General features: G+C 38.6%; 1 protein-coding gene across 2 annotated transcripts in view; it reads left to right on the forward strand.

Moving 5' to 3' along the window:
* Positions 1–14,104, forward strand: part of FOCAD (focadhesin) — a 312,742-nt gene that overhangs the window by 209,003 nt on the left and 89,635 nt on the right. For both annotated transcript variants that reach the window (XM_072841513.1, XM_072841514.1), the window contains exon 22: positions 10,517–10,609. In XM_072841513.1, coding sequence (XP_072697614.1) covers positions 10,517–10,609 — 93 coding nt within the window. The remainder of the gene's footprint in view (positions 1–10,516; positions 10,610–14,104) is intronic.

Genomic DNA, 14,104 nt, shown 5'->3' on the forward strand with positions numbered 1-14,104 from the left:
GTGGTCTTTTTTTGTTTGACTTTTTTCACTTATTATAATGTTTTCAAAGTTTATATATGCTGTAGAATATGCCAGTACTTCATTCCTTTTTATGGCCAAGTAATATTCCATTATATGAATATGTCACTTGATGATCTCCTGTATTTATTTGAGGAATGTTTTTTTTTGTTTACTGTTTGCATTTTCATCCTGTGATCTGTGTGAGTTAACTTTTCATAAAGTATGAGTTATATATATTGAATATGCCATCCTTTCTTGGTCGAGGCACCTTTGTAGAAAATCATTTGTCCATATGTGTGGATCTATTTCTGCACTCATTTGTGTCCCATTGATCTATGCGTGTATACTTTAACCAAAACCACACAGCCTAATTACGGTTGCTTTATAAAAAAGTCTTGAAATCAAGTAATAGGAGTCCTCCAAGTTTGTTGTTTTAAAATTTGGCTATCCAAGACCCTTGACTTTTCCATGTAAATTTTAAATCAGCTTGAGAAGCCACAAAAAAGCCTGCTGTAATTTTGGTTAGAAATGTATTGAATTTGTGGATCAGTTTGAGAGACAATCGACATCTCGTTAATATTGAGTCTTTCAACTTATGTACAAGGTATATCTTTCCGTTATTTTAGGTCAGTGTTTTGTTTTATTACAGATCTTGTGCATATTTTGTTAAATTTAATGAGTATTGTATGTCCCTAAGTATTTTGATGCTACTGCATTCAATTAAACTAGTTTTTTGTTTGTTTGTGTGTTTTAATTTGTAACTGCTCATTGCTGGTATATAAACATATAATGGGTGCTTTTCTATTACTTTACTAAACTCACTTACATGTTCATGTTGCTTCTTTGTAGCTTCTTTTTGTTTTTTCACTGTAATCTGTGTGAATGGAGATGATCTTACTTTTTTTTCCCTTTCTGATGTGTGTGCCTTTCATTTCTTTTTATTGCCTGATTGCATCATGTAAGGCCCCCCACTGCAGTGTTGAACTGGAATAGAAAGAGCAGACATTTTTTCTTAGACAGTCTTGTGGGAAAACATTCAGTGTCTTAACATTAAATATGATATTATATTTAGCTTATTTTAGTATAAAGATTTTGTAGATATCCTTTATCAGATTCACAAGGTTTCCTTTTATTCCTAAATTGATGGGAATTTTTATCACAAATGGGTGTTGAATTTTGTCATTTTTTTTAATGTTTTTTTTCCTGTATCTATTCAGAGGATTGTATACTTTTAAAAATGTATTGATGGGATCCCTGGGTGGCGCAGCGGTTTGGCGCCTGCCTTTGGCCCAGGGCCCAATCCGGGAGACCCTGATCGATTCCCAACGTCGGGCTCCCGGTGAATGGAGCCTGCTTCTCCCTCTGCCTGTGTCTCTGCCCCTCTCTCTCTCTCTCTATGTGACTATCATAAATAAATAAAAATTAAAAAAATTTTTTAAAAATTAAAAAAAATAAAAATGTATTGATATGATGAATTATTTTGATTTGTCTAAATGAGCCAAATCTTCATTCTTGGGAAAAACTCCATGTAATCATAATGTATTATTCTATTTATATGTTGCTGAATTTGATTTTCTAGTAATATTTTGTTAAGGATTTTTGCATCTCTGATCATGAGGGATACTGTTCTATAGTTTCCTTGTATTGTCTTTGCCTGATGTGTTACTGTGATGTTTGGTAGAATTTTCCATGAAACCATCTGGGCTTGGAGTTTTCCTCAGGAATGTTTATAACTATGAACTCAGTATGTTTAATATATGAGGCTGTTCACTCAATCTACCCATCTATGCCTATTGATCTTCAAGGGGGGCTATGGGTGGCACAGCATGCATGACAGTGTCTGTCTCCTTTTGTAAAGTGTAAAGCTTACAAAATTAGGGAATTTGTTTTGGTCACATATAGCTCCAGTGCCTGATATTCCTGGCACATAGTAGATAACTTCATGGACATTAGTTAATGATTTTAATCCTTTTGAAATGTGTATGTGCCTTAGACTTCATATGTGCATTTAATGTCATAGTTTCCTTTTTCTAGAAATGTTGTTATGAAATTGATGGTGAATCTAATAATTATTGAGTTCTTACTAAAAATGGCACTGTTATAATTTGAATGGCTCTTATGTACTGTTTTATGTCATTATTCATTTATATGAATAGATATATGTAGCCTTTCCTCCCTCCCAAAGATTATTTATAGGATATTCTATGGCTACCTTAATGCCTACAACTATAGGTGGGTTAGTGTGTGAATAGCTAACAGAACTTTGTTTTGAATGTCCTAAAGCCTCTGCTCTTCCTATTCTGACATGTATCTTGCTTTATGTAGTTGTATTTCTCAAGAACAATGTTCATTATATCAAGTAACTTGCATGTTATGGAGAACCGTTATTTAATCTGTGATGAATTCTTCAGGAATTATTATATTCCCTTCTTTTTGAAAACTTAAAAAAATTTTTTGTTGGTGTTGACCTTTCTTAAAGTAAAACTCTACCAAGGGACTTTTGGAAGACTTGCAAATCTAAGTCTGATTTGACTTTGACCTCACATACCAGGAGAAGTTCTATATTATCATTGCCCTGTTTAGATTTTTCTAAACCTGAAGTGCCCCCCCCCCGCGCCCTTTTGAAAAGGGGACAACCAGGAGTCATTTCAGACCTACTAGGGCTTCTCTAACCTCAAGTGCCTGTCCTCTTCTTCTCTGATTTATAAGTACACTTTCTCATCCTGAGGGTAACTTGATTCTTCTTGATACGGAAGCTGAAGGTGAATGACAGTTTCCTTCCCTGAAATTTGCTGCCTGTCTTGTCATCCTTTGGCATTTCTAACTCTGACACTCTCCCCTAAATTAAATAATAGTGATTTGTCCCTGGATGAGAATGGTAGTCCTGCTTCATTATTTCCTCCATCTTTGGTCTCATGTAAATTTTCCTGATCCTACTGCTGCCGCCCAACCAAATTTCTGCCTCTGCATTAGATAGTGAGCTCTTTTTTCATTTTTATTTCAGGAAAACCTTATCTGGACTTTTTGGGAACACTTTTCTTAATGAAATCTATCCGTCTTTCCTCCCTTCCTTCCTTCCTTCCTTCCTTCCTTCCTTCCTTCCTTCCTTCCTTCCTTCCTTCCTTCCTTCCTTATTGATGATCATTTAATTCTTTTTGCTCTATAAATTATTTTGCCTCTCTTCTGCTCCTGTGGATTTTTTCCCTAGATGCCCAGCGATAGGTGGGATATAACCCACCATTTGAAATATAAGGAATATATTTGCCTTTTTCTTTCAGTTCCTTCTTTATTTAAAAACATATTTCTTGGGAAGAACATAGAGTAGCATTAGCATTCATGCAATATGAAACAATTAGATGAAAATTCTGAATAATAATTGGGAGAAGTGGTATCTGTGCTTATTACACATTCCCCTTGGAAAACACTGTGAAAAGTATGGTTTGCTGTATTTTAGATACTCCATAATTACCATGTGATGTGAGTTGTTATGGTAACTGAGTTTTCCCCCCTCCTATTAAATAACAGAGTAAGTAAATGGTTGCTTGAGATGTGATTGAATTGTCAGCTTTCAAGCTAATGTTATCCTGATGGGGGATGAGGTGGGGAGAGAGAGATAGACTGAGGAAGAGAAAGAGAGAGAGAGAGAGAGAGAAGATGAGGGAGGAGAGGCAGGAAGAGAAATTTTTAAATGTCCAGAAAGCACCCACAAAGAGATAAGTGTCATTTTACTTTAAAAATGTGTCCTCTACAAGCCCTCCCTTCTTGTCTTCCTTCACTATTTGTCAGGAGACAGGAATAACAAAATTATTTTTGTGCAAACAAGATTACTATTGACAGAAAATTGAAGGCTATTATATCTCATATGTAAACAATGGGACATTGAGTGGCTTTTGGGGTCTCTAACACTGAGTACAAATGGTTTTTCTTCTGGGAACGTGGGAGGAGTGTGTGTCACAGACTAAATGTAGTGGCTCAGTGTTTGTGTGTCTGTGTAGCAACTGAAGTTAAATACTTTTATTATTTTGATAATAAATACATCTGGGAAGCATGGAAATGCCTTCCTTTGTGAAATTGGGATTTTAAACTCAATAGCAAGCACTTAGTTTGCCTGTAAAGTTGTACATGCTACGCTAACTTATTACATTCTACTTTGACCATTTAACAACCTCACCAAGCTTATTGTGCTTGCTTTATAGTATTTAATGAAAGTCTGTTAAAAAGGACATTTTCTTATAAATGACTAATCATCTTTATTAGGATCACATAAGAGACAGAAAACACTACCAAATTTCTGGGCAGTATATTCTGAATAGTAAGTGAATAGGTGGCCATGTAGACCCTTAAAGTAAAACACGGCTCAAGAAACAAGATCTACTTTTTCATTTTCTCTTTCAACATTTCCCTACATTTGTAAATTGTATTTCTAAGTGAGATATTTTGTTGAGCTACAATTTCAGGCATACTTTAATTATGATACAAATAAAGTTTACTTAGGAAATTTCAAAACATAAAATATGACCGCTTTAAAATTTTGCTTTGTAACAACATTTCCTGCTAGAACATTTTGGACATGCTTGTCCAACATTTGTCTCAAACAAGTTTGAATTTATTTGTTTCCACAAAAAAGTTTTCTAATACTATCTTTCCAACATGATTGAAAGTTGAACATCACAATTTTCTGTGATTACTTGTTTACAGTCATATAGTTTTCACATGACAAAATTTTGTCTTAAAACAAATACTGTAGTTTGATTTGATTAAACTCAGTGGGTACTTAATTGAACACTTATGTGCAGAACACTATTATGGTCCATGGGAAGGATTCTAGATGGGTAGGATAGGATTTCTGCTCTTAGGATTATATGAGGCTAAGGTGCATACACAAATAATCTAAGATGGAATTGGTTGAATGTTACAGGAGAGGTTTGTAGTGTCCTGAAAGTATAGAGATGGAAGAAATTATTTCAGTAAGTAGAGATGAGAGGAAGAAAGGGCTTTGCAGGCAGTGGAAGTAGTGAGTGCAAAGGTCCTGTAGAGTATAGGACTGACTTGGGAATTGGTTTATAACCCAATTCAGCCAGAATGCAGGTTAAATGAAAGAGAGGAGCAGGAAATCATCTGGGGAAATTGGTTGGGGATCTTGGCCAGCAGAGTTCTTACATGAGAACAAATTATTTCTTCAAGTAAATGGTGTGCTTTTGATTCTGAAAGGCTTTGAACATAGTACAAAAGAGTTTGGACTTTATTCTTTAATGAATCATCAAAGCTTTTTGAAAAAAAGTTCCGAGTTAATGGAAGAGTAGCAGCACCATTTAGTAGGATGTATTAGAAGGAGGAAAGATTTTAGGCTGTTAGGGGATCAGTTAGGGGCCTCAGTACTCTAGGCAGGAATTAGGACTAAGCCAGTGAGGAAGAAAGTATGGAAAAGAGAATAAATGTTTCAAAGGTGGAGTTGACTGTTGGGTTGGGGGCAAGGAAGAAGTCCGGGATAAATCAGAAGTTTCAAACCTGGGTGATGGGGAAATTGATGTGTAATATTGATAGAAACACGAAGGATGAGAGGAAGGGTGGATTTTCCGTGCCAATGGCAAGTTTACAGAGTGTAATAGATGGTGGGAAGTGAGGGGTTGAGAAGCATTACAAGCTGAAAGTAGTGACTTACAAACCATGTATTTTTAATTTTATTTCTATTGAGGTATAATATACATGGAATAGATTTCTCTTGGTACATAGTTGGATGAATTTTTTTTTTTTTAGTTGGATGAATTTTTACAAGTGCACGTGTTCATGTAACCAGTACCGCTGTCAAGAACAGTTCTGTCACCCTAAAAATTCTCTCATGCTGCTTTGTATGAGTCCCTGCCCTCTCCCCCTTCTTCTGACAATCATGGATGTACTTTATATCCTTTTTGTTAAAACTGTGCTTTTCAGAGTCCTGGGGCCACCACAAATAGGGTCTGATGACCAAGAGGGCTGACCACCAAGCCAAGCCCCCAGCCCTGGTGTTCACTTCATCTAGGCGAGTTTTGCCTGTTTTCTGTTTTATAGACTGGCATTTCACTTAATATTTGGGGTGGGTGGAAATACTACAGAGCTAAATATTTGAAAACTCATATTCTGCAGTGTTGCTGACACAGCTCTGAGCCCCCATCTCTCTTATCCAGATTATTGCAATAGCCTGTGGGTAGGTGTCCTAGCTCTGACCATTGCCCTCTATAGTATATTTTCAACATAGCAGTCAGCATGATCCTTTCTCACCATAGATCATGTCTTCTCAAATCCTCATAGTGATCCCCATTTAATAACAATAAAGACAAGTCCTGAGGGGTGCCTAGATGGCTCAGTTCGTTAAGCATCTGACTCTTGATTTTGCCTGTAATCATGATCTCAGGATCTGTGCTGGGTGTGGAGTCTGTTTGAGATTTTCTTTTTCCTTCTCCTCTTGCCCCCTGCTCTCCACACCTGTGCGTGCTCTCTCTCTCTCTCTCTCTCTCTCTCTCTCTCATTCTGAGTGCCCTGTTAATTTATCAAACTTCTCTCTTGCTCACTTTGCCTGTGCTAGTTGGTTAGAGTTGGTTACACTGGCATTTGTGTTCCTCAGACAGGTTTGCCATGTACTTGCTTTAGGACCTGTACTCACCGTGTGTGTTGATGTGTTTTTTAATTGAGGAAAACTTGCATAATGTAAAATTAACCCCTTTAAAGCTTAAAGCACACAATTCAGTGGTATTTTGTGTATTATTTACAGTGTGCAAACCATCACCTCTATCTAGTTCCAGAACATTTTCATCACCCTCTAAGGAGAGTGTGCACTAAATAATCACTTCCCACTTCCCTTGGCAACCACAGTCTCTTTTCTGTCTCTGTGGATTTACCTATTCTGGATATTTCATGTAAATAGAATCATGTAATATGTACCTTTGTGCGTGGCTTCTTTCTCTTTCACATAAATGTTTTCACACTTCATCTACATTCTAGTGTGCATCTTATGCCATTCCTTTTCTTGGCTGAATAATATTCTGTTGTAGATATATTCTGTTAATTCATTCATTGCACATGTGGATTTTTTTTCAGCTTTTGGCTGTTGTGAAAATGCTGCTATGTGTATTCATGTACTGTGTTTGTGTATATAGTTTCGATTCTTTAGGGTATATACATAGGATTGGAATTGCTGGGTCATACGGTAATTCTCTGTTTGACTTTTTGAGGAATGACCAAACTGTTTCCCATCATAGCTGAACTGTTTTCCATTTCCACCAGCACTTATCTAGGTTTTTATATCTTCATTGGATTCCAGTCTTTATTCAGGCTTCACTTTCTCTCTCTCTTTTTTAAAGATTTTTATTTATTTGAGAGAGAGAGAGAGCGAGAACGACAGAGTGAGCATGAGTAGGAGAGAGAAAGAGAAGCAGACTCCCTACTGAGCAAGGATCCTGATGTGGGACTTGATCTCAGAACCCCTGGGATCATGACCTGGGCTGAAGGCCGATGCTTAACTGACTGAGCTACCCAGGTGCCCCCAGGCTTCACCTTCTCAATGAGGTCTACCTTGACCTGCCTATTGAAGTGCTCCCATCCCTGCCTTCCCCTCTGGGCTCCCCTCCCCACATCCTACTCATGTATATTTCTCTAACATGGTCTCTTTCTTAGGCCACATGCATTTCATTACACATACTACCTCTTATACCTAGAAACACTTACTCTATCCCAGATCACAGAACCTGCTCATGTCACCAGTCCATCAGACTCCCGTCATTGCAAGTGTATGTGTAGATGAAGCAAAACTACATTTCACATCCATTAAAACTTGGTGCACAGTAGTTGAGAACGCTGTTTTGTCATCCGCCAAGTAACAAGGTCGCAAGTTCATGATTTGTAATTATTTTGTTGATTGGATTTCCTTCAAAGGCTTCTCAAAGTATAGCAAATCATACATAATTTTCGTGCTTTAAAAATGCTAATTGTATTTTTCAGCCTAGCCACATTAACCTATATGGGTGGCTCTATATTGGGTTCGAGTAGCGTTCTAAGATGTGCTTTTGTTAAAAATGGTCAAGGACATCTCTTTTGCGTGTAACACAACTGGCATGTAATGGCTATGACTGACTTCAAGCTGTTTTCTTGTTTCTCTTCAATAAAGGAAATTGCAAGAGAGTGCATTTTTGGGGAGATTTATTCACAGCTGACTCCATAGAAAAGTAAGAGTAGGTATAATCTCATAAAACATTCGGAGTTCAGGCTGGTGTGCAGGCTCTAGTGCTGTGCTGAGTCCCCACACCCACCTTCAGATGTGGTTGGAGTGGCAGTGGGGGGGATTTAACCTTCAGTTTATAACCTCCTTTCAAATAGGTTTCCGGGCATGAGTGCTTTTGTTCTTAGAAGCTCAATGTTTGATTTGCTGATTTTCCTTTACATTTTTTCCATAGTACTTTCTTTCTTTCTTTCTTTCTTTTTTTTTTTTTTAACTCAGGTTTAAGAAGTAATTGCCACCATTGTCCTTCCCAAAACGTTCAGTGCTCTCTTGCCAATTTGCTGAGACGGTGATTATTCTCAATAGTACACGGATGTCCGTGGATTATTTGGCAGGAAAATAATGAAATATTTTGAGGTTGTGAAGTAGGAAAAGTTTGGTTGTGGTGTCTTAGTGTTCTTTCTGTTAGATCCAGGTCTCAAAATAGGATTTTTTTTTTTTTTTTTAAGAGAAGGAAAGAGAGAGAAGGTGAGTGGGAGGGGCAGAGGGAGAAGGAGAGAGAATCTTTTTTTGTTTGTTTGCAAAGCGATAGAAGTTTATTAAGCAGAGACGCGAAGAAAGCTCTCTGAAGTGAGGGGTCCCGACAGGGTTGCCCGAGAGAGAGAGAATCTTAAGGAGGCTCCATGCCCAGCACAGATCCTGACGCGGGGCTCGATCTCACGACCCTGAGATGATGACCTGGGCTAAAATCAAGAATCAGATGCCTAACTGACTAAGCCACCCAGGTGCTCTAAAATAGGACTTGATAGTTCATGTATTTCATGAAATGGAAATGGAATTGATAGGAAAATGCTTCACATTTTGGAAACAGCAGGGCCAAGGACTGCTTCGTGCCTTTCCCGCTGGAAATGTGGCTTTGGTTGTAGTCTACTTCCTGGTTAATGAGAGAAGAGGCAGGAATTGGTGGGCCTGTCCCTTCAAGGATTTTTGTTGACATATTGACAAGGCTCCCTCTACCCTCCTCAATACGGCAGAAAAAGAAGACACTTGTCCATAACAACTTTTTAAAGTTCGTTTCACACTGTATCTTTTTCAGACTGTCTGAATATCGTTTTGTTTTTTTTTAAACAGTGGTGGGATGAGGAGTGATAGGTAACAGACAGAATTAATTTATTTTTTTCATTCCATTAGATTCCTCCTAGTTTTGTCTGATAATCTATTTGTGCTCCTTTATGACTGTCCCAATAATAGAAAGCTCTCTGAAGACACACACTGATTGATAATCCTCATAACCTTTCATAGTACCTAATGTATAGTGGCCTGCATGAGGAGTAGGATTCCAGAAAATTCCAGAGGCCCTAGGAGCCAGCTATATTCAGAGAAGCTGTGCTCTTTCCTATCACAAAGCCCTTGAGAAAATTAATTCCTACAGTACAGTAAGATCTTCTTACACACTCTAGTTATCATGATTCTGGGGTAATTATGTAGAAATTTGTCTTTTAGACTGTTTGTTGTTGTTTCTTTGCGTGTAGGACCCAGACTAAAATTTTAGTTGTTTGGGTTTAGATGAGATGAGTTACAGGAAATGTGAAATGTGATGCACCATGACTGTTTTTCTTGAGCGATCTTTCTTTAACAGAAGCAGACCTTGGGAAGATTTGTTGCAAGATAGCCTCCTACTAATAGGTAGAAACAGAAATGACTATGAAAACCAGATGTTTTGTCTGGGCCTCTCGTCAGAAACAGGGCTTCAGTGTTGGCATGTATCATTTTTCTCTTGTTTACCCACACTGATTAAAGGGCATTTATCTAGTGGTGTGCACGATTGCTCTGTGCAGTACTCATTTGCATCTCTTGCCCTCATGGTTTCTACACAACATGATATTTCTGTTGGCAATTTAAGTTTATTACTTCAGAAATTGTCATATTGGAAATCCAGGATGTGAGCAATATTTATTTTTATTTAAAATTACTAGGGGGATTTGTTAGACAATACCTAGTTTCCTGACATTGGCAAGAGGCTTCACAGAGTTGCCCCCTAATTTTCAGGGACACATTTGTATTACACATACATCTTAACTTGTTATTATTGTAGAATTCTATTTGCTTTAATTTAGAAAATCTCAGGCTTATTTTATTTTGTCTTTACACGAGTTTAAGCTCTTCTCCTTTGAAAATAGCCAAAAGGTCTTATTTGTGGTTCTGGACCTAGACGGATTTGGTTTGTTTTAGAATCTAAATCATGTAAATGAAGGGAAGGAAAGAATTTTATTCTGTTTTAATACCACACAGTCTAACTTACGTTGTGGTATGTTTTCCCCACAGGTTCACATCCAGCCTTCCGAGTGGCACCGTGCAATTTTCCTGCCACAGGCCTGGCTTGCATATATGAGTCGAGCTTATCATGCCATTTTACAGGTAACAAAACCGTAGGATCGTTTGCTGTAGGGGAGTGTCTCCTTTGTATCTCACATTTTATGGCAAATATGTATTAGCATTTAGGAAAATAACACTGTCAATACTGCACTGCTTCATTTTGCTCATGAAAGAATGTGAGTTACATACACAATGGCACTTAAATTTTAAATATCAATATCCTCTCTCTGTGGTCCATCCAGAGCTCTCTCTTGGGTGCTCCTCTTCTCCATTCCTGCTGCTTTCTAAGATCTCCTAGATGTCTCACATGTCCCCTGTGGCGATCCCACAGCCCCTTGACGTGAGCATGTCCCAGCCTGAGCTCACCCTGTGCCCTTGCACCTGTGCCTCTTCAAGCTGGACTTGTTGACAGCTATAGGCTTATCTCTCAATCCTTCTCCTGAATTTTATGTTTCAGTCTTGCTAAATTTCTTGGTTTCCTAAAGTCAGCACGTCTTCCCTAACCTACTGACTTTTACACACCATTCCTTCCTACAGGCACTGCCATTTTCTCCTTTGCCCACCTAATTTCTGCTTGTTCTTTAGAGGATTTTATCTGGGAATGCACTTGTGTGCCCCCCCCCCAAAAAAACTGAATGATATGCCCCTCTTTTGTGCTTTCTTAGAATCCTTGCTTTCCCTCCCCCCTTTTAAAATATTTTATTTTATTTTTCTTTAGTCATCTCTACACCCAACATGGGCCTGGAACTCACAACCCCAAGATCATGAGTCATGCCCTCTACTGACTGAGTCAGTCAGGCATCCCCTCTTCTTCTCTTTTGGAAGCCCTTATCACCTTAGGTATTTGTCAGGGGCCCTTTGGTTGTCTCTGCCCCTAAAAGCTAGGAGCAATGTTTTCTTCCCTATTGTCTCTCTGGCATGGTGTCTAAAATATAATAGGTGCTCATTAAATAAATGAACTATACTCAATTTGACTTCATCTAAGCCAATAATATTAAGAGTTGTAGTTGGTGAATTTTGAAATTCGAAATTTGGGTTCAGTGGGAAAATACAGTTAACAATGTCAGGAAATGACTCACCAACCCTTTCCCTAGCTTAAAATTCATTTTTTTTTTTTTCAAGATTTTATTTACTCATGAGAGACACAGAGACAGATACATAGGCAGAGGGAGAAGCAGGCTCCCGGTAGAGAGCCTGATGTGGGACTTGATACCAGTACCCTAGGATCATGACCTGAACCAAAGGCAGATGCTCAACCACTGAGCCACCCAGGTGTCCCTTAAAATTCATTTTTAAGAATGATAGAAAAAAACCTGATGGTACTTAAGTAATTTATGGCCCATAATAGGATTTTCATGGAGTCTCAGGAAGTATGATGTTAGGATTGAAGGTAACAGCTGTTAAAAGATGGAGCAGAGAGGAGATGGGAGAGGTCATGAATGACCACGCATCTTAACATTGGTGTTCTTGTCTTCAGTGAAAACTTTGCTGCAGTGATGCCTGGGTGGCTCAGTTGGCTAAACATCTGCCTTTGTCTCAGGTCATAATCCCGGGGTCCTGGGATTGAGTCCTGCATTGGGTTGTCTGCTCAGCAAAGGGCCTGCTTCTCTATCACCCTCCCCTCTGCCTGCTGCTCTGCCAATTGTGTGTGCTCTGTCTCCCTCTGTGCCAAATAAATAAATAAATAAATAAATAAATAAATAAATTCATTCTTTAAAAAAAAAAACAACTTTGCTGCATCACGTTTCATTGAGTCTAGGATTTGTAAAGCTAGTGATGCATCTTCAGTGGTTCTGATTCGTTGGAACTAAGGATGGGACCTGGAGCTTCCATAATTACCAAGCTGTCAGGTCATTTTAACATACTTAGTCTGTCAACCACACAACAGTGCTTTAGGTGGTTCCCCAAATCATGCTGGAATTCACATTTTAAAGATGTTCTTTTAGAGCCATTGTTCCTCTTGGCTCAGCGGTCACATGTTTTTGTTCCAGGTGGCATCTGGGCGCTCCATTTTGAACAGGTGCATGAGTGAAGGAATGTATATTACTCGTCTGCACCCTTAACCAATTATAGTTTTTCTTAGAGAAGAGTGAGATTGAAAGTCAGAGCATGCACTTTTTCTCACCTCTGTATTCTTCTGTATGATTTTGCAGGGCTTTCCTTCACCAATCATTACAGACCACCTTTTACTGTCTGGGCCCTCGGCCAGGTGTGTGGGGTACGAAGAATAGAGCATTCCTTCCTCTGTGAGCTCCTGGTTCTGTGTGGGAGACTGACACATGTCCACCAGCAATTTTAGTTCAACATCTTTGAGGCTTTAATAGAGGATGTACAAAGTACTATGGGTGCCTAGAGAAAGAAGGCAAGAATAACTCCTCCTCCTGCAGCATGAACTGAGAATTTTATTTAGCTCATAGCATAAGGAAGGCTAAATCGAACAGGATTACGGTATAACTCATGCAGATGACTTGGCAATTGATTGAAAGAAAAAAAAAGCCCTCCACAATTTTTTTTTTAAGATTTTATTTATTTATTCATGACAGACACAGAGAGACAGGCAGAGAGAGGCAGAGACACAGGCAGAGGGAGAAGCAGGCTCCATGCAAGGAGCCCGATGTGGAACTGGAGCCCAATGTGGGACTCAATCCCAGGACTCCAGGATCACGCCCCAGGCCAAAGGCAGGCGCTCAATCGCTGAGCCACCCAAGCGTCCCACCACAGTTATTTTTTATAATAAGAGCTACCATTTATTGAATAACTAGTGTGTGTCCAATGCTTAACATATATTATTTCAATGAATCTTTCCAGAAACCCTTTGAAGTGGATGTTGTTAATCCCATGTATATTGGGTTTATAAATGGGAAAGCAAAGCAATGGTGCAAAACCCAACAGTCACCACTGCTGGGCTCCTGAGAAGGAAATGGAACCTCACCTGGATTTGTCTGTCTCCAGAGCCTCAGCCTTTTCCACTGTGGCATGCACTTTCCCTGGCACTGTCAGTACTTGTAATGGCAAATAATGCAAATTGTTTTACTTTTTTAAAGGATAGATCTATTTATGAATAGCTAGCTGAGTATTTTTAGTAATGCAGGTCAATTATTCTGCCTTTGTACTGTCATAGGTGAAAGCATGCCTCTTTGCTTATTTATCATTGAAAATCCTTTTTAGTTTGGATTTCTCAGAAATCCAGTTCTATTGAGAATTGGTGACAATGGAAATGAAACTCAAAGTATAGACAATAAGATTTTCAGGGGATGCCTGGGTGGCTCTGTGTTTGAGTGTCTGCCTTCAGCTCAGGGCGTGATCCCAGGGTCCTGGGATCAAGTCCCACATTAGGCTCACCAGCAGGGAGTCTGCTTCTCCCTCTTCCTATGTCTCTGCCTTTCTCTCTCTCAGTGTCTCTCATGAATAAATAAATAATATCTTTAAAAAAAAAGAGAGAGAGAAGATTTTTCAGTATTATTTAAAAGTGCAGGAAAGCTTTTTAGGTAATCACTGTTATTTGAGAGCACACTGATGCATTTTAATTGTTTGAGT

Source organism: Canis lupus, chromosome 10 (assembly GCF_048164855.1).
Source record: "Canis lupus baileyi chromosome 10, mCanLup2.hap1, whole genome shotgun sequence".
NCBI classification, from domain to species: domain Eukaryota; kingdom Metazoa; phylum Chordata; class Mammalia; order Carnivora; family Canidae; genus Canis; species Canis lupus.